The sequence below is a fragment of the Miniopterus natalensis genome, chromosome 1 (genome assembly GCF_054644295.1).
Source record: "Miniopterus natalensis isolate mMinNat1 chromosome 1, mMinNat1.hap1, whole genome shotgun sequence".
NCBI classification, from domain to species: Eukaryota; Metazoa; Chordata; class Mammalia; order Chiroptera; family Miniopteridae; genus Miniopterus; species Miniopterus natalensis.
This window is the reverse complement of record NC_142081.1, coordinates 198,758,409-198,783,828: the sequence shown is the minus strand read 5'-3', so window position 1 is coordinate 198,783,828 and position 25,420 is coordinate 198,758,409. Positions and strand designations below refer to the sequence as shown.

Genomic DNA, 25,420 nt, shown 5'->3' with positions numbered 1-25,420 from the left:
CTGCCTCCCGCCCTCCGTCCCCGCGGGCGCGCTCGGCCAAGGTGCCCACCCGCGGGGGCCGCCCGTGCCCGGCCGGCTGGGCTGCGGGGCGCGGGGCGGGCGCGGCGGGCGGCGGGCGCGGGGGCGGAGGGCGGCGGCGCGAGGGAGGGGCCTGCGCACGGGGCCGCCCAGGCGCGCAGCCCGGCTCCGCCGGCCCCCAGCGCAGCGCCGCGCGCGTCCCTCCCGCCGCCGCCGCAGCCAGGCGCCCGCTCCAGCCGCCGCCCCCGGGCGCACGGACGCGGCGCGCAGGCGGGGATGCGCGCCCGGGCCCCGGCCCGCCCCCGCCCGCGGCCGCCGCCCCCCGCGCGCCCCGCGCTCGCCTGACCGCCGCGCCCGCGATGCCCGCCCCCCGGGGCCCCGGCGGCCCGCGCCCCTGCTAGGCGGCGGCATGGCCCGCGCGCCCGGCCCGGCCTCTGCGGATTGCATCGGAGCGCGGCGGGGCATGCCCGGGGCAGCGGGCACGGCCTTCAATGGGCGAGGACACGGACGCGCGGAAGATCAACCACAGCTTCCTGCGGGACCACAGCTATGTGACTGAAGGTAACGTACGCGCGTCCGAGGCCCTCCGGCCGCCGCGGCGTGGGGATGCCGTCGCACCGAGTGCCCTCCGAAGGTGTGGACCGCGCGCGGTGTGTCTGTCCCCCGCCCCGCCCCGCCCCGGGCCCGGGAGGGAGGGGGACCCCAGGGCCCCGGCCGCCCGAGGGGCCGCGCCCTCCCCCGCTCGCCCTCCGCAGGCGGCGGTGCGCCCCGGCCCGCAGCCCCCCGAATTCGCCCCGGCCGTCATTCTCCAACAGGCCGGCCTGCGGGGAATCTGCGGTTAATCCGGGGAGATTCAGGGGCTTGGAGCCCGGGGTCCCCCGTTTCAGCCCTGCCCAAAGCCCGCAGAACCTTCTAGGCTCCCCGCTCCCCCGAGACGCGCGGGGACCTGGAAAAAACCCGCCGCAGGCTCCCCGGGGAGGCTCCGGGCCGCGGCCCCTCCCTGCGCCGCCCGAGGGGGCCCCTCCTGGGCGGGAGGGGGCGGCCGGCGGGGGCGGCCTTTAGGTCCCGGCGAGTTTACACTGAGACGGAAGCGGCTGACCCCAAACTGCCAGGATTTGCCCCCCCCCAAAAAAGTGGGACATGCTACCCCCAAAGGGCCTTGCATTTGAAATTCCCTAAATTCGCCCTGGAAGCCAAAGCGCAGCCCCCCCAGGAGGGCGGGATTGGGAGGGTCAGCGCCTCTCCTGCAGGCCGGGAACTTGCCGGGGTCCCTCTGCGCCCCCCCCCCCGGGCCCGGCGGGGGCGCTCGGGGCCGCAGCCCGGGCCTGCGGAGTGATGCGGGAGTGGCGCGAGGTGGGGACGCAGGCTGGGGACTTGCGGGGTTTCGGGGCGCTGCACGCGCGCAGAGGCGTTTGGGGTCTTTAGCAGTGCGCGCGGGTGCCTGTGCCGGGAACCCGCGTGGGCTCCGCGGGCGCGCGTGACTGGGCCCCGCGTGGTGCCCCCGCGTTGCTGGAAACGAAGCGGAGCCCGGAGCCGGAGCCCTGCGGAGGCCGGGGGCGCGCTGGTCCGCGCGGGGCGGGCTCCCGGGGCGCCCCGACCCCCAGAGCAGAGGCTGGTGTGCGACCTGGGCCGGGGACGCTGTGGGTGGCGCTCCACGCGCCCCGGAAGGGAACCGTTGAGTCACGCTTTCCCGATGGGAGTGGGGGGTGGGGGGGGCTGGGCTGCGCAGGGCCGGGCGCGGGCTCCGTCCCGAGCTGTGGCTTCCTGGGGCTCAGGGAGCTGGAAGTGGCCCTTGGTCGGTGAGGTCGGGGAAGGATCGGCGTGTGTGCGGCCAGGGGCTCTGTCTGCGCGCGAGGCCTCTGGGTGCTGGCAGGTGCCCAGTGGTCAGGCTCTGGCCAAGAGCGCGCGTCTGGGCAGGTCCCTCTGGCCTGTGTTTCCGGAGGGAGCCTCTGTTTTCCCATCTCCACGTGGAGGACCGTGGGAGAGCGCACAGGGCTCCGGGATTAAAGTGGAAAGCACCCTGCGCGGCCCACGGGGGCACCTGCGACACCGATTCCTTCAGCCGCCTCTCTGCCCCCTTTTCCTTCATGTGCCTCCAGCTCCCAGCAGGGGAGGGCAAGGCGCAGGCGCAGAGCTCGAGGAGATGTGAGGGTTTGCAATTCCCCTTCATTCAGCAAGTAGCCACAGAGCACCTACTATGTGTCCGTCACTTTTTTAGCCCTGGGGACTGGACAGAGGTCCTGCCCTTGAGCAGCCCCTGCTCTGGAAGGGAGTCATGTGATGTTGAGGGGCACCCCTCCCCCTCTGTTTCCCCATCTGTAAAATGGGACTGACTAATATCATCCTGCCTACAGGTCTTCAGGTTTCTGTGAGGTCAGGAGAGATGGTGGGCGAAGGAGCCACCTGGGGATTATAAGTGGTTACCTGGCAGCTGCAGTATGTTGAGCTCCCGGGGTGCTCTGGGGCCTCACACAACATCCACATGCCCCTCACCCCCATTCTACAGATGAGGAAGCTGAGGCCTGGCCTTCGTGCACACCGGCCTCAGTGCCACTTGTCTGTAGGGCATAGGGCTCAGGTGCCCGTGATGCAGAGGCAAGATCAGAAGCTCCTGCGCTCAGGGAGGGCAGGGCCTAGTAGAGGAAGCAACAGCAGTAGCTGTTAGGAAGCTGTTAGGAGTAGAGTGCTACGCAAGGCCTGGCCTCCCGCAGGAAGGCCCGCGCTCACACCGCTGCTTCTCGCTTGCATTTTGTGCTCAGAGCGCAGGGTAGCCGCAGAGTTGGATGTCAGAGGGACTTGTATTCAGATTCTGCTTCCGATGCTCCCCTTGCTGTGCAACCTTGGACAAGTCACTAAATCTTTCTGAGCTCCACTCTCTTCCTTTGTAACAGGAGAAACACGACCTACGAGGCTGTTGGGACAACCAGCGATTATGCTAATATAGAAAATACTCAACTCGGCCCTTGGTCTGTTAGGAACATTTAGTAAATGGCACCATTAAAATTTAAAAGTCTTGTTCCTGTAAGAGCTTCATGAGCAAATAGTGGATGCTGGGAGTTTGCAAAAGACCCAGGTGTACAGTGCCTGTTCACCTGGTCGTTGGGTCCACAAACGCTCCTTCAGTGCAGCCCAGTGGCTCCGACTCACCTCCTGGTCCTTCAGGCCACCCGTTTATTTCCAGGCAGTGGCACTGGTGAGCCCCCCCCCAACATCTACTTCCTGCTCTTCCCATGACTGACTCACCCTCTAGGTCTCAGGTTAAGTGCCATCATCACCAGTGGCAGCCCTTCTTGAGTTTCGGAGTCTCTTGTAAACTCTCAAATACTTTGGGAAGAGCTTAGGTTTTGTTAGTCATTCACACCTTAGTGTGAATTAGAGCAGCATTTACCAGCCCAGCCTCCTTTGGGTCTGGCCCTGGGCAGGCAGTGATGGACCAGATACAGGAACTCACAGCCAGGGGAGGTGGCCGGGGAGGTGGCAGGTGGCTGGGTCTCTTTGGGAAGCAACAGTCACTCCCAGATGCCTGACTTGTGACGCACTTTGGAGGCATGCTTTTCTGCTGGGTCCACAACTTTCCCTCCCACCAGCACATCTGCCCTTAAACTCTGTTGTATGCACACGCCTCTTTCATCCATGGACAGAAATGTTCCTGTTTCTCTAACCCCGTATCCTTGCCATCCTGTGTGTGCCACGCCACTTCAGAGAAATCGGTTTATCTCTTCAGAGGTAGGCTGATTTTATAGTTGAGGCCGTGGATGGGCGCTCGGAGGAGGGAGGGGACTTGCTCGGGAGCTGGTAAGGTCAGGAGGGGCGCACAGGCCTCTCTCTACCAAGCACTTGGGCAGTTTCTACAGCACGGGATCTGCTTCACGTTTTGAACTTGTGCCCTGGGTAATGCCAGCTTTCTGCCCAGGCCTAGACCATCCTGAAGATGGGTGCTGCTTGTGGGAGACCCAGCATTCAGATTTGCACCCTGTGGCGGGTATGGTGGCTGATCTCCAAATAGTTAGTCCTTCCCACCCTCGGGAGAACAGGAGTGGTTCCCAGCAAGAGACCTGTGGGCCAGCGCGGTCCAAGGGTAGCCCCATCCCCCTCGCACTGCCTGGTTCCTGGGTGCACATGGCAGTCGTTCTGGGGGTCAGGTGTGAAGGAGAGAGCTGCAGGAAGCCATCCCTGTCCTGTGATGGGACACGGAAGCCCCCTGTTGCCACCAGCCACCTTGAGACCATGCAGGTAGCCAGTGTTAAGCCAACAACACTTGATGGCAGGGCAGAGATGAGTGAGAACTGGGGGTGCTGGTGACAATCTGTGACTCCCTGGATGTCCACCCACCTCTGGATGTACCAGTTCCATGAGCTGGTACATTTTAGGCCTTAAGCCAGGTGTCTGTTACTTGCAGCCGAGGCCCCCTCCCGCCCCCCCGATTGCACAGACTTTACCAGTTATCCGGGCACCCGGGCAGCTGCCTGTCACTCACCCCCGGCATCCAAGGTGCATGAAACCCAGAGGATTTTGATTTGTTTGCGTTCCGTTGTGGGAATTGTCTTCCATCTCTTTTACTGGATTCAAATAAAAGCTTCTGGCTCTGGTTCCCCTGTCTGGGGGCTACTGAGCTGGGGTTTCCAGCCAGATAAGACACCTAAGATCTGGAGTCAGGAGACCCGCGTCCAGTAGGGTCTGGCTCCAGTCCCTGATCCTGGGCGGGCCACTCAGTGCCCCAGAGCCGTCGTTTCTCCCGTGGATTGCTGCCTAGATCCCTTGAAACGAGGAATGCACAATGGATGGATGCCGTAGCTTTTCCAGGCGCTCCCCGCCCTGCTCCGTGAAAGCAGTACTCTCGGTGAACTCGGGCCGTTGAAAGCCTCCAGCCGGGGCCTGGGGCACAGTCCGCGTTTAATAAATATCGTCCACTAGCAATGATGTCTTTTCCTTAGGGGTCAGAGTCAGAGCAGCCCTTGGAACTGTCATCAAACTGGCCGCCCTGTGCTTTCCCCACCCCACTGGGTGAACCGCAGCTGAGAGGGGTCGGTGACCTGAAGCCAGCCCAGGGGGAGCGGGGAGAGCCAGCCTTGGATTTTTGGAAATCAGGATGTGGACTGCTCAGGTCTTTGTTTCTTTGGCCTCCATTTAGGAACATCACTTGCATAGCTTTCCTGGGATTTTACAAACTCACATTGTCTCCATTGCAGGCGTGGGGAGGGCCGGAGGCTGCTATAGGACACCTTTGGGTCTTCTCTACTAAAGCACTGAGGCCGCTCTGAGCCTCAGTTTCGCCGCATTGCTTCCTGTCCTGTCCTGGTGTCACAAGGCTCTAAGGCAAAGGCCGTGTGGACTCCAAAGGTCTACCCCTGGGACGGGTTATTGTTGTTCACAGTTTCCCCAAACTGTCCTGTGGGCCCCTCCCACCAGCCCGCCCGGGTAAACCACACACTTGTTTACTTTTAACTAATCCTAACGCAGAGGTTGGCGCAGGCACAGGGTAGGGCTTCCTCAGTTTCCTTCTGCAGGATGGAAATCAGATGCTAACCACCGTTTCCGCATCATCTCCCGGTTGCAGACTTGCTCCAGCTTTTGTTTTTATCCCGAGAGCCCGCGGAGCTACGGGGTGTTTGGTAGGAGGCCTCGGAGGGCCCTGTGTCTGTGGGCGCCGGGCTCGGGAGAGGCTCGGGAGTGGCAGGGCGGCCCAGCGGGAGACACTGTCTCCAGGCCCTCGCAGTGCCTGATGGCTCCTGGGCGTTAGCATTGCCGTTTGGAGAAATGCCTCGACCCCTTTGTGAGAGCTGTAATCTCTGGGCGTAAACCATTTGAAGGCTGCTTTCTAGTTAAGCACGAGGTGGTAAGATTTCCCAGGGCTCCGTGGCGGGGCTGGCTCCACGGTGGGCACCCAGGCGGGCGTGTAGGGCCCGCGCCCAGAAGGCCCCGCGCTTGCTTCCACGCTCTGCGGTGACCATCTTGAAGTTTTGAATCTTTTCGCCTCTGAGCCGTGTTTTGTAAGTGGTGCCTGGTGGGACGGTGGAGCGTGCGTGCGAGCCCAGGGGACACGCGCAGGAGCGTCCGTTCCCTCTGTCCCCTGGGCGGCGCCCGTGGCCCACCTCCCCGTGTCCACGCAGGGTGTGGCTGAGCTCCCACGCGCGGCGGGCCGTGGGAATCCAGTGTGTGGGTGCCTGCGTGAGTGCAGGCGTGCAGCCCGGGGAGGCCGCGCCTTCTGGGTGAGCCCGATCTCGGTTCCGGAGCAGAAAGGAGGCAGGGACCTTCTGGAAAGCCCTGAGGACCGAGGGACCCGGCCCTGTTCGCTCTCGCTCGTGGTACTTCCCCTCGTTAGCGAGTCACTGACGCTGACAATGATGTTGCCCAGGGAAGGGGAACAGGACCGCCAGGGCCCTTCCTCTCAGCCCTCGCCCGTCCCGCGCCCGGCGCTGAGGGGTGCGGAGCATGCGGGCACCCCACGGGGCACAGGCACAGAGGAGCTGGTTGGGCAACGTCGCCCCTGCTCTGGGAAGGGCAGCGCTCGGGCGCGTGAGTGGGGGCTCCCCGATGCAGGCTGCGTGTTTCGGGGGTCCTGCATCCCGGCTGCATGCGCCTAGATTTGCATTTAAAACCGGAATTGCAGCACAGAATGATGAGCGATAACATTCATGCCAATAACTTAAACTCTTTTCCCTTTATTTCCATTGGCATTAAATAGCAGATACCGTGACAAGTCATGGAAAAAAATGAACGGGCTTTATATTTAAGTTTCGTTCGTGACACTTCCTCCTGGTTTTTTAACAAGGGGCTCTGAATGTTTAGTTTGCAGTGGGCCCCACAGATTCTATAGTCGGCCCTACTGTGCTGCGGGGGAAGGCTGGCCTTCTGGGAAGGCGGACTCCGTGGCCTGCCCCCACCCTTGGCTTTTGGGATCGGTGGAGACGGTGAGAGCCTGCCACCCGTTGGGCGACTGTTCCCTGTTGGGCGGGGTTATAGTAGTCAGGGGCCCGCACCCCAGGGGCTGTCCCATGACCAGGCGCTTGCATTCTCTCGTGTTGGAGTCCAGCCCCTACGCCCCTCTGTCCCCACAGGCCCGCGGGAGGCGCAGTGGAGTTGGAGTCCCCAGCTCACCCCAGCGAGTTTACCTTTAATAAAGCAGATCTTAGTGTCTGGGTCCTCGCAGGGACGAGGGGTGTAAGTGGGCACCTCAGCCCCCCCAGCTCCGCCTCGGCCGCACAGCCTTCCAGATACATGTGTCTGCGTTCAATTAATCACCCCCGATTGTTGGGCAATTAGGTTGCTTTTCTTTTTTCTTTTACAACCAGCACTGAGTGAATGAACACTGTGTTTGAAGGCTCCCTACTCCTGTCCCTCCCCCAGATTTTGGAATAATTGTCTTAAGAGAGAGTCCCATGCATGCAATTTTATGTAGGAATTATGAGCGTGTTTAATGTTCCTGACACGCCTGACCAGATTATTCTCCAGAAAGTTTCTGTTTTACCACATGCTGATCAGCATTAGGTATTCTAATTTGTTTGACCTTTGCAAATACCATGGATGAAAAATATTTGTTTTAATTCCTTTCTGAATACCAATGAAGTCGAAATTCTTTTCACTTTTGTTCAACAAACATTTAGGGATCCACCGTGTATGCCAAGGGGGGCGTTAGGTGCTGGACGTGCAACCTTGAGGAGCAAGGTCGTTGCTGTCACTCATTTACTCACCCGTTGGCTCACTCACCCATTCACTCATTCATTCATTCACCCACCCACTCATTCATTCATTCACTCATCTACTCACTCACCCATTCACTCACCCACCCACTCACCACCCACTCACCCACCCACTCATTCATTCACTCATTCACGTACTCATTCACCCACCCACTAACCCACTCATTCACTCACCCACCCACTCACCCACCTACTCACCCACCCACTCACCCACCTACTCACCCACCCACTCACCCACCTACTCACCCACCCACTCACTCAGCCACTCACTCACCCACTCACTCTCACTCATTCACTCGCTCACTCACTCATTCAGCAAATGTTTGTGGAGCCCTCACTATGTTCTAGGCAGGGAGAGTGAGGAGTGGGGTGAGAGAAAGGCGGGAAGAGCTGAGCCAGAGGCCCAGGTTCACCAACATTTAAGGGACATGACATTTTAGCACAATCCAGGCAGGAGGAACAACATGTGCAAAGCGACATGAGCTTGTCCCCTGGAAGCATCCAGGCTTCTCTGCCTGAGCCCAGGAGGCACTTGCCAGCCTGCCTGCGGATCAGGGCCCACCTGGGCCCTGCCATGCTGCCCAGGACGGGCACTGCCTCCTGGCACAGTGGGAACCATTGTCTTCCAGAGCCTGGGGGTGAATGGCCCATTGAGGCAGAACAAAGGCGGCTCAGAGGTCTTAGTTGCTCCAGGCAGGGATGGGATCTGCGACTGCAGGCCGGGGCCACTGCGGGGCGGGGCCACCCTCCTGCCCCCCCTGCACTGTGGAGGCTGCCGTCCTGGGGGTGCCACCTGGGGCTGCGTCCTGGCACCGCTCGTAAGGCAGGACTGGCCCCCAGGCCTTCCTGACACAGAGGACCGCAGTCCTGTCCCGAGCAGCGTCGGTAGAGGCGTATCTTGGACACATCTGCTGCTTCTGTGCGCGGCTCCCGCCTGGTCCCCACCAGGTGCCGGGCTCTGTGTTCGGATGACTGATGAGTGGACAAATGGCGCCCTTTCAAACCTGACCTCGGAGCAGCTCCGATTTTTTTGTTTGGTTAACCCTCACCCCAGGATAGTTTCCATGGATTCCTAGAGAGAGTGGAAGGCAGGCAGGGAGGGAGGGAGGGGAGAGAGAGAAACATTGATGTGAGGGAGACGCATCGATTCGTGGCCTCCGGCAGGGGCCCCCAGCCGGGGCCGTGGGTTAAACCTGCAGCCCGACAGTGCTCGGCCAGCACTGTACCTGCTGAATCACACTGGCCAGGGCTGGATGATTATTATTTTTAACCAGATGCCGCGCCTTCCCCGGCCAGCTCCCCTGAGTGGAAAGAGTATTTGCTTTGCACGGGTCCCGCATGTACAGGCTCAGCCATCACAGTTCAGCTAAACCAGGCCGCTCCCCGACCGCAGGGCTCTGACGGCAGCCCCCTCGGTAAACCGAGTAACTGCACTGAGCACATCTCCGCCCCAGTCCTCCAGCCCGCAGGCCACTGAGTAGTAACGGGGGGTCACGGCCCACGACCCAGTCGCTTCCTTCCCCGCCTGTCGCCAGTGGGTCACTGTGCTCCTGGTAGTTTACACCCAGGCCCCAGAGTGTGCGGCGACCCTGCCTCCTGGCCTCCCCGTGAGAAACCCGGGCGGCATTTTACAGAAGTGGAAAATCCAAAGGGCAGGGGACCCACTGAGGATGTCCAGCGTGGAAATGAAAGTGACCGGATGGAGGAGAGGTCTGAGTGGAGTGTCAGGGGGACATCATGGGTCCTGGATTGAAGTTCCTGCCCTTCGGGGCTCTTAGGAAGCCGGGGACTCGGGACTGTGGACGTCCAGGCAGAAGCCAGGAAAGGGCCGAGAGAAAGAGGGGCGACGCCAGAGGAAGTGACGCTAGAAAAAAACCCTCGCGGAGAGGACCTCTCCTGAGGACGCTGGAGGCCAAAGAGTAAAATCCTGGAGCTGGTGCTGACTTAGGACGACAACCGACACTCCGAGGCCTGGATCGAGGTGGATCGAGGTTTGCCTGGTGTCCTAACGTCTGTAACGAGCGGAGGCCACCGCTGTTCACACTGCTCTCTGTGGATTTTATTTTACTTTTTAAATTAAATTTACTGGGGTGACATTGGTTAACAGGATCTTGATATCATTTTAAAGGAAGAAATAAAATATTTGGGTTCTCCGTATTTCTAATGCTTTAAATTACTGTGTGCTAAGTAAACACCGGCTTTACTTGTTTGTTTTCTGTTGCATTCATAACCATCAGCGGGGGAGTTTTTAGTGTCTTGAAAAAATGTTGAGGTCACGGAACACTTGTGATGTCCACACAGACTATGAGGACCGCTTTGCGTGGTTTCGCATGCGTGGTCACCTTTGTGGCCCCCACACCTGTGAAAATGAGACCTCCCTGCACTCGCTCCCGTGGGCCCGTCCACGTGTCTGGGCCACGCTGATGTTTCAGACCCTGGCTGGAGGGCGGCAGCTCAGGAGTGTCCAGTGACTCAGGTTTCTCGCTGCAGAAACGGTCGGGTAGCCTGTGGGTCACTGAGAGAGACGCTCCCCCCTTCCCCTCCCCCATGTTTACTGTGCGGAACCCTGGCTGGCCTGGCTGCTTTGGGGACAACCGTCATCGGGTGAACTGGCTCAACCGTAGCGGTTCCTACACCGGCTTTGAGGTGGAAGGTGGTAAAACAACCCCGAGGCGTTTAGAGCCCCGAGGAGAGGCAGGGCTGTTTCCGGGGCTGGGAAAGAGAATCCACCACCCATCACCCATCACCCACCATCCACCACCCATCACCCATCACCCACCATCCATCACCCATCACCCACCATCCATCACCCACCACCCATCACCCACCATCCATCCCCCATCTCCTACCATCCATCCCCCATCCCCCACCCCCTTCCCCCACCCCCCATCCCCCACCACCCATCACCCACCATCCATCACCCATCACCCATCACCCATCACTCATCACCCACCATCCATCACCCATCACCCATCACCCACCATCCATCACCCATCACTCATCACCCATCACCCACCATCCATCACCCATCACCCACCATCCATCACCCATCACTCATCACCCATCACCCACCATCCATCACCCATCACCCACCATCCATCACCCATCACTCATCACCCATCACCCACCATCCATCACCCATCACCCACCATCCATCACCCACCACCCATCACCCACCATCCATCACCCATCACCCACCATCCATCACCCACCATCCATCACCCACCACCCATTACCCACCATCCATCACCCATCACCCACCACCCGTCACCCACCACCCGTCACCCACCACCCGTCACCCGTCACCCATCACCCACCATCCATCACCCATCACCCACCATCCATCACCCACCATCCATCACCCATCACCCATCACCCACCATCCGTCACCCACCACCCGTCACCCACCACCCATCACCCGTCACCCACCACCCGTCACCCGTCACCCGTCACCCGTCACCCATCACCCATCACCCACCATCCATCACCCATCACCCACCATCCATCACCCACCATCCATCACCCATCACCCATCATCACCCATCACCGAGACGTGCCCTGCGTGCCAGCCTCTGGGAGCTAAGCCGAGTGTATGTTCAGATGCGCCTCGTGAGAAGAGTTTGATTTCATTTCTCTATTTATTTTATCTCTTTACAGAAACCTTTGAAAATGCAACAGCAGAAGACAGAGGGAGGAAATAACATGCTGATTTCACTGCGCCGGGAACTTTGTTTCAATGATGTTCTATTTCCTTGTTATAGGAAATAGAAGATTGCTCTTGTAGGTTGCCATAGAAATACAGTTTTGTATCTTTTAAATAATTAAGATGCTGTAAACATTTCTCCGAATTATCACCCGCTCTGAGTAAACAGTTTTTAAGGGCCGCATAACAGTCCGTCGTGGAGATATGGCTGTTGATTCAGTAACTATGTGGGCTCACTCATCAGACTCGGCCCGCGGCCCGCGGGGGGCGTGCGTGGGTCAGGGTGCGGGCCGGAGGGTGAAGGATCTCCCCACCTGCTGGGCTGGGACGTCCCCAGGACCCATGCGAGCTCCCTGATGAGGACTCAGTGACTCCCTGAGTCCCAGGCTTAGGAACGTTTGGGGTGGAGCCGGGAGCCCTCGGGGCCAACCCTATGACCCCAGGCACACCTTGTTGATGGCACCTTTCCTGCAGGTGACCCAATTTTCAAAACCCCTAACTGGGACATTTGTTCGGGTACAGGTGCGTGTCCATCTGGGGACAGTGGGGTGGCAGGTGAGAAATCGGGGCAGTGGCTGGAAACCTGGGGGATGGGGTGGCTGTGGCCATGTCTTTGTGAGGAGCCGTGCCATGTGGTGACAGGTGGTGACAGGTGATGGCAGCAGGCCTGGGGACCCCTGCCCAGGCCCAGGCATGCTTGTGGCTGGCTGTGTGACCCTGGGCAAGCCGCGCGGCCTCCTCGGGCCTCAGTTTCCTCATGTGAAAGTGAAGACCTGCCTTAGGGCACAGAGCCTGTGCTCTCGGAAGCCGGGACATCTGCGGAAGGGAGCACACACGGGACGAGGCCCTCACCCCGAGACAGATCTCATGGCGACCCAGGGAACATCCAGGGGACTCAGCTGGGACAAGGGGCACACGGGGTGCCCCAGGGTTACACTCAGTGCTCACACAATTTGGGACCTGAGTGCGGATGTGCTATATCGTTCTGAAGGCCACGGCCCCCGGCCAGCAGGAAGGGGCCGGGTTCATTCATACACCAAAGGCAGGCACGCGTCTGGTTTTTCTACAGTGTTGGACCTGGTCCCTCCCATCTCCCATGCACACTGTTGGGGGGCCCTGTCCCCCGTCCGCATCCTGGGGGAAGGATCCTCCTGACCTCCCCACCCTGGTCAGGGCGGTGGTGTGCTCCGATTGGTGGGCTTGGGCAGGTTGTGACATGAGGGACTGGCCTAGGGCTGGGGTGGGGGTGGGAAGGCAGCTCTGGGGTCTGGGGTAGCCGGTCCTGCTGGTGTGAGTTATGCTCCATTCTCCCCGGGCCTCTCTCGGGAGCCCGCCTTCTGCTGAGGACTCTCCTCTCCACGGGCCTAAGTCTCCTCTCCCCCTCGGGGGTTTCCGACTTGGGCGGGAGCTACTTATTGGGCCCGAAGGCCCCTTAGCCAAGCCCCTCTGAGAACTGAGCCCAGAGGCGGAGGGGAAGGGAAGGGCAGGGCAGCAGGGTTCCCCCTCCTCCTTCCCGGGCCACCCACACCGGCTGTGGGTCGCTGGACTTCGGGTGGCTGAGCTGTAACTGTGCTTTGGCTGTATCAGCGGCTATGAAAGGCGCCTCGTGTAGCAGGCTGGCTGGGCGGGCGGCCCAGGGCCCTCTCCAGGGCTGTCCCAGCCGGTCACCCCCATCCCGAGAAGCGGCCCGTCACTGGTGAGAACACAAAAACACAGGGAGTGGAAGAAAAGGCTCGCTGGTTTCATGTTTTAGACGGACTTGGTCACAATAAGAAGTGGGATTGAGTTGGGGAGCCTGGGGGGTTAGGACAGGAGGGAGCTGAGGGGCGGGAAGACAGAATGGAGCTGAGAGGCCGGCCACGTGGGAGAAAGGGGCCGATGTGTGTGGGAGAATTGACGTGAGGAGTGGTGGAGCCTCTGCGGTGGTGCACCTGGACCGCCCACAGGTTACGGGGGTAGGGGATACAGCTGTGGCTATGAGTGACCAGGGCCATGTCCCAGGGGCCCCAGAGCAGGCCAGATGGACAAGGGGCCAGTGCCGGAGCTGTGGTGGGGAGGAATCTAGGGGCTGGGCTGCCCAGAGGACGGCTGGGTGGTGGGAAGTCCAGGAGGGCTTCCTGGAAGAAGTGAACCCATTCAGTGTGTATTTGTCAGGGCCTGCTATGTGCAGGCATGGAGATTGGTGTTGGGGATGCAGGAGACACAGAGCCCCGAGGGAGTTCAGAGATCTAAGGAGAAGTAGGAGTCAGGGGAGGGGAGGGGGAGAGGGTTCCAGGCCAGGCCTTGTGGAGGCGCAGGCAGGAGCAGGCTCAGCCAACGCCGGGGGGGGGGCCCAGCTCAAGACCCCTCCGTGGTGTGTGGAACTGTCCCTGATTGACAGACAAGGAAATGGGGCAGGGGTTTCACAGCTCATAGCAGATGAGTTGGGATTTGAACCCAGGCCTGCAGATGCCAGGTCAGCCTGCACTCAGGTCTGCGGGGACCTCCTTGTACCCCGGGGCTGCGAAGTGGGCACCGCATGAGGGAGGCCCGTGGGCTCGGCGGCCAGCTCCCTTCATTATTGGCTGGGGTGCTCTGAGCATCCTGAGGGCCCGAGGGGCCGGAACCCCCGAGCCGACCCACTGTGCCGTCATCTGGCGTTTTCCTTCCGGCGCCTGGCCAGCTCGGAGAAGGCGGCCGTGCGTTTGCTCGATTTTTCTCTGACCCAGATGAAGAACAGGTAGCCATTCTCCCCATGCGACAGGCCCCGTGTTGAAGATGAAAGTGGGGCGTGAGGGCAGGCGAGGGGAGGCCGGTATTTGTGGAATGGATGAGACAGATGCGGGGTAACAGCCAAGGCCCCACAGTCCTCATCTCAGCAACCATCTGCCGTTGGTGCTGGGACCCCTCCCCCCCACAGTAGATGAGAAATGGAGGCTCAGAGAGGCCAGGCTCCTTGCCCGAGGTTGCACAGCCAGAAGGTGGTGGAATTGGGGTTCCGCCCAGCTTTGCCTGACTCCAAAGCAAATGCTATTTCTACCACACCCGGTGTCTTCCAGAGCCAATTTTGCTGCTGCAGGAAACGCCTCCCTCCCCCCCCCCCCCCCGGGCTATCTGGGACGGGAACTCCGTGACCGAGAATCAGGAGGGAGCCCTAGAAAAAGGGGGCCTGCAGCTCCTCTCACAGCCCTTGCTGGCCCCCAGAAGCCCCATTCCCACATCCGGGGCTGGCTGTCCTTCTGGAGGTCAGAACCCCCCAGCATTCGGCTTCCAGAGAAAGGAGAGAAGATTCTGGCCACTCAGCGCAGGCCCTTGTGGGGACTTGGCCCACTTTCTGGACTCAGGCAGGGCCCGAGGGAGCCTGAGGGGCCAGTGTGCGGGGACTTGGAGTCTCTTCCCTGCAAATGTGCAGCTCTCCTGTTTTGTGCATGTGCCCTGCCGCTGTGCATGGGGCTGTGGACGTCCCCCAGGGAGCCTCTTCTTATAGAGACCAGGTCGGGGACGCCGAGGGGTCCAGGGCGTCCAGCGGCTGGGGGCTGCAGGGTCCTTTATGCCTCACATCTGTATAACTCTACATTTTCATTTCTCTCAAATACACATTTAGTGGAATTTTATTGTCAGTTGCTTTTACAGCCATTAAAAATCAAACTCATTTTATTATCGGAAATTAAAGGCATGCACTCACAGGGAGACACACACTTGGAGCTCGGAGGAGGGGCTGCGGGAATAGGTCTCCCTGACTCGGCCGTTCAGGAGACGCTGCGAGGCTGCCTCACAGGGAGGAGCTGATGAAACCTGCGCCCGAGCAACACCTGAGGTTGCTCTAGGTTGGCTTTCCCCCCATTTTGCACGTTGCTGCAGATGAATGCCGCACCGTGTATCTGAGGATTAACTCCCAGGGTGGGAATTGGAGGGTCAAAGGGTGCGTGTGTTTTTATTGTGATTAATGTGGGGCTCAGGTCCCCAGCCCCCACCAGCACTGGGCTTTACGGCTTCTTACCCTTGACAGAGCCAGGATCCTGCAGGGACACCCCTTAGGGGATGGAGGTTGGCTGGCTGGTTACTAAGGCCGACTGTGGGGAGATCTTAGAGGGTCTAGGGGGGCTCTCTGCTGGGAATGCTGTTGGCAGGGACATTTCCGCCACCTACTGGGGTCAGGACTGGCCCCACCTGGGTTAGCCAGGACCTCAGTAAACTTGGAGCAGGCAGAGTGTCCCTTTGGGACCATAGCCACTGGCTTGTGGTTCCTTTGCTGGTCTGGAGTGAGGGGACAGCCAGGAGAGGGGCTTGGAAGGGGCAGTTCCCATCCTTGGAAGGGGCAGTTCCCAGAGCCTAAGGGGAGGGGTGGGTGATCCAGACTTGAGGGGACAGACACGGCAGGCTCAGGCTCAGCGGGCCTTGCCCTGATAGTCCAGCTGGGACCCTATTCTGAGCCTTCAGCGAGCCAGGGCTTGGAGCTGGGCGGGGTCGGGGGGGAGTCAGGAGGCCTGGGCCTGGGTCCAGCAAGCCACCCTCTCCGTGTTCCTCTCAGATCAGAGGGTGGCTGTGAGAACGGTGGAGGAAATGGGTAGAAAGGGCTGGAACATGTCTCCCGCAGAGAAAGTGCCCAGTAAATGTTTGTGGCGATCACTCTCACTGGCTCCCGCCTCCTGCTGCAGGGCTGGGAGCCAGAGGTTTGGGGCTGAGGGCTGGGTGGGCACTTGGGGATCCCTCTACTGTCACCTGAGAAATTGGGGCTCGAAGTCCAGGGGCTCGTCCAGGTGGGGCTGCTGTGTGGGACCCAGGCTGGTCCCTGCAAACCTGGGCGGGTATGGAGCCTTCTCAGGGAGGCAGCTGGACGTTTGAGATGCTCTCGTCAGTTCCCTTTGTGTCTCCCAGTCGCCAGGGGAATGGTCTTGCTGCACCCCAGGCCCTGCCGTCTCAGCCGGGGGTGGTAGGTGGGGCGGCGTGGGCCAGGCGTGAGGCCTCCCTCCCACCCTCACGCTCATCCCAGCTCCTCCTCTGAAGAACGGCAGCCTGGTGACGGGGTTATTTCAAGGGGATTCCCATGGAAACGGGGGTGGGAGGCTGCTCTGCGAGCTGTGTAACGTGAGTTGCCGAGGCTGTGTGGCCCCGACTGAAGGGTGCGTGTCCTCTGCTGGGACCTTCTCTGCACCTCGTGGGTCTCGGGCTGGGAGCCTCGGCCCGGGGGAGGCCAGTGCCCCCTCCGCTCTCCTGGGCCAGTGAGTGCGACCCCGACACTGGCACTGCCCACCGAGCCCCCAGAGCTCCTTCCTATGAGACCCAGGCTGGCTGCCAGGGGCCTCAGGCCTGGCCGTGGCCCAAAGCTCTCTTCTCCCCAGCAGGTCTCGGGTGGTGGCCGGCGCAGCTCCCCGGGTTCTCTTGGCCCGGCCTCTGTGCTCTGTGTGCTGATCGGCAGCTGTACTCCTTCGTTTTCGGTTGTGGCCTTCATTCATTCATCCACTCACTCCTGCACCCAGCGGGTTTTATTTCGCATAAGCAGCACCCTCCACTCAATGAAAGGTGGACTGGCTAACCTCTCTGAGCCTCACTTTTCCCGTCCGATCAATGGAAGCACGGATGCCTGGCCTCGTAGATGGTTGGTGGGGGTGGTGAGAAAGTCGGCTGTGGGTAAGGTGAGCTGTGCTGGCATCAACAGTATCTCCATGGCCACAGGGCAGACGGTGGGAGGCCCCTAGAGGCGGGGAGACCCCCTGGGAACTGCCTCGGGGTCTTTGCACCTGCTGAAGTGTCCTCAGGGTGGCGAGACTCATTGGCCAGGTCTGGTGACCCAGTGCACCTAAGGGAGGGCCTGGCCACGTTCCACTCGGCGTCCCCACTCGGAAACACGGAGACAGTCTGCGTGTTTGTGCCATGATTCCCCTCCTTCCTTGTGTTCAAAGAAGTGAACGAAGGAACGAAGTCCACCCCCGTGTCACCTGTGAAATGCAGAGTCACTGGGCAGGGAGCAGTGGGGCGCGGAGAAGAGCCGGGAAGGGGCTCGGTAACGCTGAGGGACCACGGGGAGAAGCACGGCGAGAGGACCCCGGGAGTGGCAGAATGAGTTTGGGATTTCTGGTCGTCCTGGCTTCCCTGCTTGTTACCCGGGACCTGGGCGCATGATGCGACCTTTTAGGCCTCAGCCTTCTCGTCTGTAAACTCAGGACGCCGCAGGCAGGCTTTGGTGATGCTGGAGGACTGGATAGGACAGCGGGTGTGAGGGCTGTCGCGGTGACGGGCGGCCTGCCTCCTCCTCCCCCAGCCCACCCCGGCCTCTGGGCGCAGACCTCCTGGGACAGGCGTCCGCGCCTCTGTTGTACGCATCAGTCTGTTTCCGATGCTGGGGGACCGTCTCCAGCCTGCGCTGAGCGTTCGTTAGCATCTCTACTGTGCACCTTGGTCTGTTCCTTGGTTCTGGGCTGTAGTTTTTGAATCTGTCCGCTCTTTCTGGTCAGGGGTTTGAGCCTGAGTGGGGTTCCAGGCCCAGGCACCGGCCGGGGGCTGCAGCAGCTCCGATCGCCCCGGGGCTGGCGGCTCGTCTGCCGTGTACGGGGCCGCCCCACGCCGGCCTCATCCCTTTACCCACACGCCGCGTGGGCCAAACGCGGAGGCTGGGCGGGATGTGCCTGGGGCCATCTGCTTGCAGCCCTTGGACCAGATGGCCTACAGGGACTCCGGGGGGGTGGAGTGGGGAGGGAATACATTCGCTGAGCACCCAGCGTCTCCGAGCCAGGCATTGCTGTCGTGATTCTACAAACCAGGAGCACAGGGCTCAGAGTGGTCAAGTCGCCTGTGAGAGTCACACAGCCAGGACGTGGCAGGTGGGATTCGAACCCAGGGCTTCCTGACCTCTTAGCTCTCATTCTGTCCACCAGGCACTGAGGTTCACGGTCATCATTCCAGCTGAACGCTGTGGCGGTGACCTACGGGAGATATTGATAAGCGGGGGTGACTCATGCAGGAGCCAGCGGACTCCGCTCCCAGTGACGATGACCGCCAGGTCCTGGGCTGTCCGCGGGCTTTTGCATGACCTTTGGGACTGCTTCCTGGAGCAGCATGGGACAGCCAGGAGGGGGGGGTCGGTCTGCGTGTCATAAGATACTCTTTGCCTACAAAGAGCTTTCTAGTAAATTCAGGGGAGGGTGGATAAGCTGGACTCAGCTTTGAGAGCTGACACTGATCCCCTGAGGCTGGTCAGGCTGAGGGGCTTTGCAGAACTAGTTCCGCCCGGGGCTGCTGCGTGGGCTGGACCCCAGGAGGGTAAGGCCAGGAGGGAGAGAGGGGCCTCGTCTCCTGATTAGGGCTCTGTTCTCCAGGGGGCCTCCGTGGAAAACAGGGCTCCCCACGGTGTGTGGAAATGGGCGGTGGGTGGCGATAGCCCAGCGGGGAGGCGGTCAAGCACAGTGATTCAGGACAAGGCCTCGGTGTGGCCCTGGACAAGTCGGGCCGGCCGCACAGCCAGCAGCTGCTCCGGGCTGGGGCGGTGGTAAGAGCCTAGACTCTGGAGTCAGGCCACGTGCATTTGAATCCCCACGCCCCTTGCTAGCTGTGTGGTCTGGAGGGAGTTGCTTAACCTCTCTGTGCCTGTTTCTTCACCTGAAAAATGGAGATGAAAAAATGGTATACTCAGGCCCTGGGGTGTTGGACGCTGAAAGGAGTTAATTTGTGTAAGACACTGAGGGAGGGCCTGGGACACGGCCAGTGCTGTTTGTCTTGGCGGCTCTGACGACCGCCGTGGTCCTTGCCGCTCGCCGCCTCCCCTCCCAGCCCGCGGGAGCCGTGCCGTCCTTGCTGTGCAGTGGGGCCTGGCACCACCTGAACGAAACTGAACTGAGTGGTCACGATCATGGATTGGCGGCCCCAGGGGCTGAAGCAGGTGGCCGGAGGCGGATTCTGCTTCCCGTGTGGGTGCTGGAGTGTCTGAGTAGATTGGTCCCGAGCCCGGGCCTCTGCCCACTCGCCCGCCTTCCTGCCAAGAGCAGGCGGGAGAGTCATCCGCAGCCCCGGGCTCGGAGGGGAGCGCAGGCCTTCTGCTGGGGGCAGATGGCCGGGAGGGGCGGCCAGGTGCTGGGGGCAGGCGCAGGAGACGGCACGTCAGACAGTCCGGTGGCCTCCTCGCCCTGGGCCCACCCAAGCCGCTGGCAGTTAAGTTGCCCGCCAAGATGCCACATGTCACAGCCGTCTGGGTCAGATCAGAGTGTGACAGCCCGAGCTCAGCAGCCCGGGGCGCAGGACGGATCCGAGAATGAGGTGGTCATGCTCACCAACTGGCCTCCGCCACCCACGGTCAGTGTTTGGCTCAGACGGGCTGTGTGCTGGCCGTGACCCAGGCGTCCGGTGGCTTCTGCTGTGGCCTGTGAGGTGTGCATGGAGGGCCGAGGGCTGAGGGGGAAGGAACTGTGTGGGACCCAGGGCTGCAGGCACCAGGCATTTAATTCTGGTTTTAGCTCTTGCAGGAGGGCCTGTGACCCTGAGCTGTAGACAAAGGTTCTGAGACTCGGGGGCTGGGTCCTTGCCCAGAGACCATGGCAGAGCCATCATCTCGAGTGGGTATGGTGGCCCATCCCCTCTCTTTCCACAGCACCACCCCTTTATCACATACCCAGTTCACCGCCAAGGTCCCGTCCTTCGTCTCTGGGGTGGTGACGAGGGGAGCCGAGGCCTGGGCTGAGGGAAGAGGCCCAGGGGTGGGTGAGGGGCAGGGGCCAAGTATGCTGAGTGGGTGACAGACAGCTGCAGAGTGGAAGGTGACACCTGAGCCATCGGCCCGCCAGGTGGGCAGCCTGGGAGGGCTCCCCAGGGACCGCAGGCTGCTCCGTAAGGCAGGACTGGGAAGTGCAGTGGGCGTCGGGGGCTGCGGGTTGCAGGCCTTGCAGGCAGGTGAGGAGACTGGTCTTCCCTACAGCCAGCCGGAGGGGCCGGGAAGGGCGCAGAGTTGGGTGAGAGGGACTTGAAGGAGAGGAGATTGGAGGCGGGGCTGCGGCTGATGTTGTAGGAGTCTGCCACGTCAGCTCGGGCCCTGTGCTGCTTTCGTGCATAAGGACCCCAGAGGGCTTTCGTTTTCTAGACCCCGCACCTGGGTCTCCCTCAGGCTGCTGCCCAGGGAGCTGGAAGTCCCTGGGACCCGTGTCCTCTGAGGCGTGGCCCTCACCTGAGGGCTGACGTGCAGTGGTACCCGCCCCCGCTCCTGACCAGGGCATCCCGAGGGGTGACCAACACTGTCCCCAGAGCTCCCCACAGACAGGATTGAGCCACAGTCACCATCCTTGGGACTTTCCTTGGTCTCGCCCCCTCCTGGCCTCCTTTCCATCCTGTCCCACTTCCCACCCCTTCCTGGTTTTTCTTGGAAACCCTTCGCTCGAGTCCTTGCGTCGGGGTTCGCTGGGACCCGACCTAATGCAGGGCAGTGAAGAGGCCGAGGGACTCATTCAGAAGGAGGCTCAGGGGACGTACGACGAGACCGGACCCAGGCAGCAGCCACGGCAGGAGGCGCTGAGGCCACGGCCCGCGGGAGGGACGTTCTGAGGCCTCAGAGGACCTGGAGGCTGGAGTCAGCACCGCGGACAGCGCCCGGGAAGCGCCTGGGCTGCCACCCTGGGTCCCCCCTTGCACTGGGCCCAGGGCCGCCCAGCTGCTTCCCCGCTGCTGGACGCCCCGCGTTCTCTGCAGGGCCGTGTGCCTGGGCCCGGCCTCCCCGAGGGAGCTGCTGACCTGTCCTCTCGCACCCACCCTGCAAATTCTTGGCCCAGGGGGACGGGATCTGACAAGACTTTGGTTTCTCCTGTTCCTGGTCGTGGGATGGGGACTCCGGCTTGGGCTCAGTGGGACAGGGGCCTGGTTGTGCAGGCTCGAAGCTCTAAAGGTAGACAGATGCCCTCCTCTGGGCCTTCCCAGAACATGAATCCGTGGAGCCCGTGCTCACTGGTCCGTCTGTCTGCCCACCCAGCACAGTTTGCTTTCCAGTGTTTGTTGACCCTGCGCTACGCCCTGGGGACCTGGAGATGGCTGGGGTCCCCTTGGCCATGCTCTGGGGAAGGAGCTGTGGAGGGAGAGACAGCTGGAGTGCCATTCTGACAAGTCCCGGGAGAGACGGGGCTGGGAGGCCTCCGTGTCGTGATGGGGGAGGGGAAGGGAGGGGCGACGTCCCTTGAACTGGTCTTAGGAGATTAGCCAGAGTTTTCCACGCAGCGAAGTGAAGGCGATGGGCAGCTGGGCGGGGGCGTTGGCTCCCAGAGGATCGGAATAGCACACTGTGCGCGCAGCAAGGCGTGGTTTGGGCTCCAGCGGGCTGAGGTGGGCAGAAGTGCGGATTCGGTTAGTAAGGACCCCGACAGGCGTCCCGGGGCACCGGGGCTTGATCTGGGAGGTCCAGCGTCCAGCAGAGGTATTTAAGCTGGAACGTGATGGAGTCCGATTTTTAATTTAGGGCGTTCTTTCCAGCCTGGATGGGAGAGCGGACCAGGCGGGGCGCAGGCAGAGGGGGAGGCTTTCCCACTTAACCGGGAGGGGAGAGGACTGGTCCCCGGGCCAGGCTGTGAGAGGCTGTAACCAGAAGCACCCGCGGGCCCAGACCACGTCTCCCTAATTTAGGAAAAAAATGGGAGGAAAGATCCTTCCCATCTCTGCTCTTCTGGGATGGAAACAAGCTATTTTGAACCAAGCTAAAGTTAGATTTCTAATTTTCTTTTGGACCCGCGTGTCGCTGCGAGCAGTCGAGGCCGGGGCAGCCCTGCGTGGACGGAGTGCCATAAATCAGCGCACGTCACAGGCCGCAGAACAAGCCGTCTCCACACGCGGCACGTCCCCGCACTTGTAATAAATCTAATTCTTTATCTGTTGGGGGCTTCGGACTAGAGTAATTAGTCATTTCTGCTGATTCCAGCAGACCAGCGCTTATGCAGGGTTAATGGAAAGCACGTGTATTTGAACTGCCTCGCTGCCCTTGCGAGCAGCGGAGGATCCTGTTTGCTTCTTTGTTGCCTCTTCTAGAAATAGGTCGGCAACAGGAGTAACAAGCCCCAGGCCCTGAGTTCCTGCCGCACCCCCGCCCCCGGCGTGCTCAAGGGTTCAGTGCGGAAGGGACGCTGGTCCCAGTGCCGTCCGCCCTGCGTGTTCCAGGCCCTTCGGTCCATCCCACCACGGGCTGTGTTTGCTCGGGGCCCATGCTGTGTCTGGTCTCTACCCCCTGCCCCGTCCTGGGTCAGGAACTACCTGTATACCCTCGTGTTAGTATTCACGTCGTATTTTTCTTTAGAAGTTGTCTCTTGCCCTGGCTGGTGTGGCTCAGTTGGTTGGGTGTCATCCCGTGCACCCAGAGGGTGCCTGTTCAATCCCGGTCAGGGCACACGCCCGGTCAGGGCTCTAGGGGCGTGCAGCAGGCGGCTGATTGATGCATAGCTCCCACGTCGATGTTTCTCTCTCCCCCTTTCTCCCCCCCCTTCTTCTTTCTCTAAAAATCAAGAGAAATATAAATAAAATTAAAAAAACAAACCACCAACTGGCTCTCTACCATAAATGGAAAACCAGCAAATCACACACACACACCCGGAACTGTAAAGATAAGCGCGGGCGTCTCCGCGGGAAGGGGGCCTACGCACCCCCGAGAGGTTTCATCCGCCGAGCTGCGTGTTAACCGCATCGGGCTGCAGGACAGGCTGAGGCGGGCAAGCCCACCCGAAGCTAGTGCGGCCTCGAACTGAAACACTAACAAAAATGGTAACGATGCTGTAACAATGTAGCGTGGCTTTAAAAAAACAAGTTAAATTCCTAATAAAGAAATGTTCCAGAAATTATACAATTTTATCTTAGAAAAACAAAGGTGAAGGTCGTTTGTGGAAAGGGGCCGTAAGGGAGGGAGCAAAGTCCGGAGGGAGACAAGTCCCGAGTGCGGGAGAGAGACTCGCCCACCGACCCTTCCGGCTGAGCTGTGGGAAGAGGAGCACAGGCGCCCCCGGCCGTGCTCCCTGGCCGCTTGCTGTGTCCAGCTGTTGGTATATTTTGTGTTCAGCGGCTCCTGTGGCTGGCACAGAACATTAACAAACCAGGACAGGCCAACCTGGCTCCCACGTTACACTGTATCATTCTCTGGTTACGAGTCACCTGTGACGTGATTTGCTTTGCAGAGGCCGTGGTCGCAGCAGAACGGACTGTCCGTGGCCGGCAGTGCTGTTACATGCGGGCTGGAGGCTGCTGTCCTGGGCTGCGATTGGGGACCGTTAGTCCAGCGGCCTGGGATGAAGAGGGGCAGGAAGGAGAGGGTTATGGCAGCTCTGGCGCAGACCCATGACGTGCGCCCTGATGGGCCTCCCGGAAAACCTAGGAAAGCTGCAGCACTGTGTGGGGACTGGTCCAGAAGACTGAGAGGAAAACTAGCTCATAAAATATTCCTCTGCCCTCCCTTGCAAGGGTCCATAGTTCATGGTGAGAAAACTCACAGAGAAAGGAGACGGCAGTCACCCACGCAGGCCGGAAGGCAGGGTGTCTGTGCACAGGGTTGTCGCGAGGGTCAGATGAGACAAGGTATGAGAGAGCAGACAGAGGAGGTGGCGATGGCATTGGGGGCGGAGATGCTCTCACGCAGCTCGAATGGTGCCACCCGGCGCTTCTGCAGACAGCTGAGCGCGGCACAGTGGCGCTGCTGTGGGCCTGAGTCCCTGGGAATATTCATGAGTTTTTCAAGTGCATTTCAGTGAACACAGCAGACAGATGGCGGGAGACGCGACTCCTTCTGCTTTGCCCCTTTGTCTAGGTTGAGTTCAGTTTTGAAGACCGGGGTCCTAGCGGATATATGAGTGACAGCGTCCTGGGCAAGGGCACGTTGACGGGAGCTATTCCCAGCTTCCTCTGGCCCCGGTCTAGTCACCCTCCTCTCTGGGCCCCAGTTTCCCGACTTGAAAAGGAAGGGGCTGCGCCAGATGGCCCCCGAGGCCTCTCCAGGCCTCAGTCTCGGCTCCCCGGTTGGTTCCGAGCAGGAGGAAGGGGTGGCTGTCACCAGGGGGTAACTTACTCCTGAGTAATTCCAGTTGTGGATCTTCACAGCCACTCCCAGCACTTGACTGGCTTTTTTGAGGAAGTGGAACCAGACACTTGTCCTTCACTTTGTGACCGTAAACTTGGATGCCCAGAGGAGCCAGGCAGGTCGTGTCAGTGAGCAAAGGTCAAAATGTGTAAGGAAGACGCAGTGCAGTGTGACGCCAGGCGCGGCAAAGTGCCGTTCCGCCCAGGCGTCAGAGGGTGGTGGGGACTGGGGCGTGCGGGCGAGCAGAGCTTCGTGGGACTCCAGCGTGGCCGGCTCTTACAGTTCCTGAAAATAAATCAGGATTTCGGGTTTGTATGTCAAATTTTCCATTTTTAAATGTTCACCAAGACGTTTTAAAATATCATTGGGGCCAAAGCACAGCTGTGGGCCGAGTCGCCCAAAGACAGCTTGGGCATTTGCGACCCCTGTTTGACCCCTGCTTTACGGTCTGTGCCGGGGTTTGGTAAACTGTGGCCCACGGACTGAAACCCGACGCCTCCCATTGCTGTGGACGAGCTGGGTGGAGGGCAGCTGCCGTTCGCTCGGGGATCGCCCGCGGCTGCTCCGGGCTCCGGCGGTGGGGCTGAGCCCTGACAGTGTGGCCTGCGGAGCCTCAGGCATGCACTGTGCAGCCCTTTGCAGAGCACGTGCGCTGCTCCCGGCCTACGGGGATGGGCCATTGAGGGGCAGGGGACACATCGTGGATGTGGAGCCAGAATGACCACATTCAGAGCCTGGCTCAGGGAACTCCTATTTAAAAAGCAAAGACAGTGTTTCCCTTTCCCCCTTTGGGAATCATCTGGAAGCGACAAGTGGAACAAGTGGAAATGCAGATGCCATCCCCCTTCCTACGTGGCGGGGAAGTTCAGTAGGGGTCGGAAGTGGGGGCAGGAGGCTCCGAGGGCGACAACGCCCAGGCTGCAGGGCGCAGGCGCAGCGGGGAGCAGGAGGGAGTGCGCACCGGGCGGTCGCCTGGACGGGACACCCCCGGTCCCCATGCAG

The 25,420-nt window shown here is 60.7% G+C and overlaps 1 protein-coding gene across 1 annotated transcript in view; it reads left to right on the top strand.

Moving 5' to 3' along the window:
• The first annotated feature begins 509 nt into the window (after positions 1–509).
• Positions 510–25,420, top strand: part of PPP2R2C (protein phosphatase 2 regulatory subunit Bgamma) — a 68,122-nt gene continuing 43,211 nt past the window's right edge. The window contains exon 1 of the mRNA XM_087817088.1: positions 510–579. Coding sequence (XP_087673214.1) covers positions 510–579 — 70 coding nt within the window. The remainder of the gene's footprint in view (positions 580–25,420) is intronic.